Genomic DNA, 1,843 nt, shown 5'->3' on the forward strand with positions numbered 1-1,843 from the left:
CTCCAAATATACAGCAAATGCTGATGGACGCGATCTTTAGAGAATTAGTGAGTGGCTCTTAAAAGAGCCGTTGGTTTTGATGCGTTCAAGGACAAAGCTTAACCTCCGAATCCGTACAGAGTGCGGCCCTGTCTCTTCAGAGCATACACCACATCCATAGCGGTCACAGTCTTTCTCTTGGCGTGCTCAGTGTAGGTGACGGCATCACGAATCACGTTCTCCAGGAACACTTTGAGAACACCACGGGTCTCCTCGTAGATCAGACCGGAGATACGCTTCACTCCACCGCGGCGAGCCAGACGACGGATGGCGGGTTTAGTGATTCCCTGGATGTTATCACGCAACACTTTACGGTGACGCTTGGCGCCTCCCTTTCCGAGACCCTTTCCTCCTTTACCACGACCACTCATTTTTCTTCGCTAACACTGGGACTGCGATTTACAGACTCATGGTTGGTGACGAAGTCTACTTGTATATACAGAACTGCGGAGGACGTGATAGAGATCAGAGTATACTGCTTTGTGCGCCTGCGCAGTCGTTCCTGTGAAACTGGAGGGAACTTTAAGTCCGGAAATTGTTTTTAGACTCTTAAGTTGATATTTTGAAATCCCATAATGTAACTCGTTCCTGAACGTAGCCCAAATTATTTAGTGTAAATAATATATTTATATATGTATTTATGTTGTGTAAATGTACAAAGATAAAGAACTGAAGGATTTGACCCACATCAATAATACATGACTATAATTTCACATACATCAAAAGTTCCTAATAACTCTGTACACGCTTCTGATCCTCAGACGTGCAACAAATAACTGCAGTGGATTGCGAGCCATGTTAACATGTTTCTCTGGGTCTCCTGAGAAACAAGATATGGTGAGAAATCATCAAATTCAACATACTAACTTTTTTTCAAATTTCACAAAGAAAAAGACCTCTTTTTTGGGACCAGCTCTGGGTTTTTACATCTTCGTTTTGGATTAGAATCATTTTCTATATTATCCATTCTATCTAAACAGTGTTTGAGTTATTCATTTTTAAACTGTATTAAATCATGAGCCATGAACTCCACATTCAAGACTGGACCGTGGGATCCAGCAGGGGGCAGTGTTCTTTTTGACACACACGTCAGTGGAGAGACAGGACTGTGAATTTCACTGTCACGTAACTCTTGTTTCCTTTATCAATTTGTCTTAATTCAGCTAGTAGGTAGCTGCCATTTCTTTCACAATGTGTTTGGTAATGTTGTTGTTCTGTCTCAGTCTGGATGAAGAGCCATCAGATTTATTCATGACGTAGTAGACAAATAAAATGTAGTTAGGTTTCATCAACAAAATACTAACTAGTTAGGTTGACTGAAGTTATATTAGTTATCTTATGTCATCATCACTTATCTTATGACGACGTTTAACGATGAATAAATCACGAGGACATGCTCTCTAAGCAGAGTGGGTGGCTCTTAAAAGAGCCGTTGGTTTATAGTTGAAGAGCAGGTGACCGTTTACTTGGAGCTGGTGTACTTGGTGACGGCCTTGGTTCCTTCAGACACGGCGTGCTTAGCCAGCTCTCCGGGGAGCAGCAGACGAACGGCGGTCTGGATCTCCCTGGAAGTGATGGTGGAGCGCTTGTTGTAGTGAGCCAGACGGGAAGCCTCAGAAGCGATGCGTTCAAAGATGTCGTTGACGAACGAGTTCATGATTCCCATGGCTTTGGAGGAAATACCGGTGTCAGGATGGACCTGCTTCATCACCTTGTACACGTAGATAGCATAGCTCTCCTTCCTGGTCTTTCTCCTCTTTTTGCCGGTCTTGCTGGCGGTCTTGGTCACGGCTTTCTTGGAGCC

General features: G+C 43.7%; 2 protein-coding genes across 2 annotated transcripts in view; both read right to left on the reverse strand.

The window, feature by feature from the left end:
* The window catches only part of LOC103391927 (uncharacterized), a 2,049-nt gene extending 1,607 nt beyond the window's left edge, over positions 1–442 (reverse strand). The window contains exon 1 of the mRNA XM_017031474.2: positions 102–442. Within this exon, the coding sequence (XP_016886963.1) occupies positions 102–410 (309 nt within the window). The 5' untranslated portion in view covers positions 411–442. The remainder of the gene's footprint in view (positions 1–101) is intronic.
* A 1,004-nt stretch (positions 443–1,446) lies between these two features.
* LOC103391921 (histone H2B 1/2) lies at positions 1,447–1,843 on the reverse strand (the record flags this gene model as incomplete). The annotated part of the gene is made up of 1 exon (XM_008328384.3): positions 1,447–1,843. A coding segment is annotated over one exon (342 nt), but the record flags the coding sequence as incomplete, so codon positions are not given.

This window comes from Cynoglossus semilaevis, chromosome 1 (genome assembly GCF_000523025.1).
Source record: "Cynoglossus semilaevis isolate Cse_v1.0 chromosome 1, Cse_v1.0, whole genome shotgun sequence".
In the NCBI taxonomy this organism is placed as follows: Eukaryota; Metazoa; Chordata; class Actinopteri; order Pleuronectiformes; family Cynoglossidae; genus Cynoglossus; species Cynoglossus semilaevis.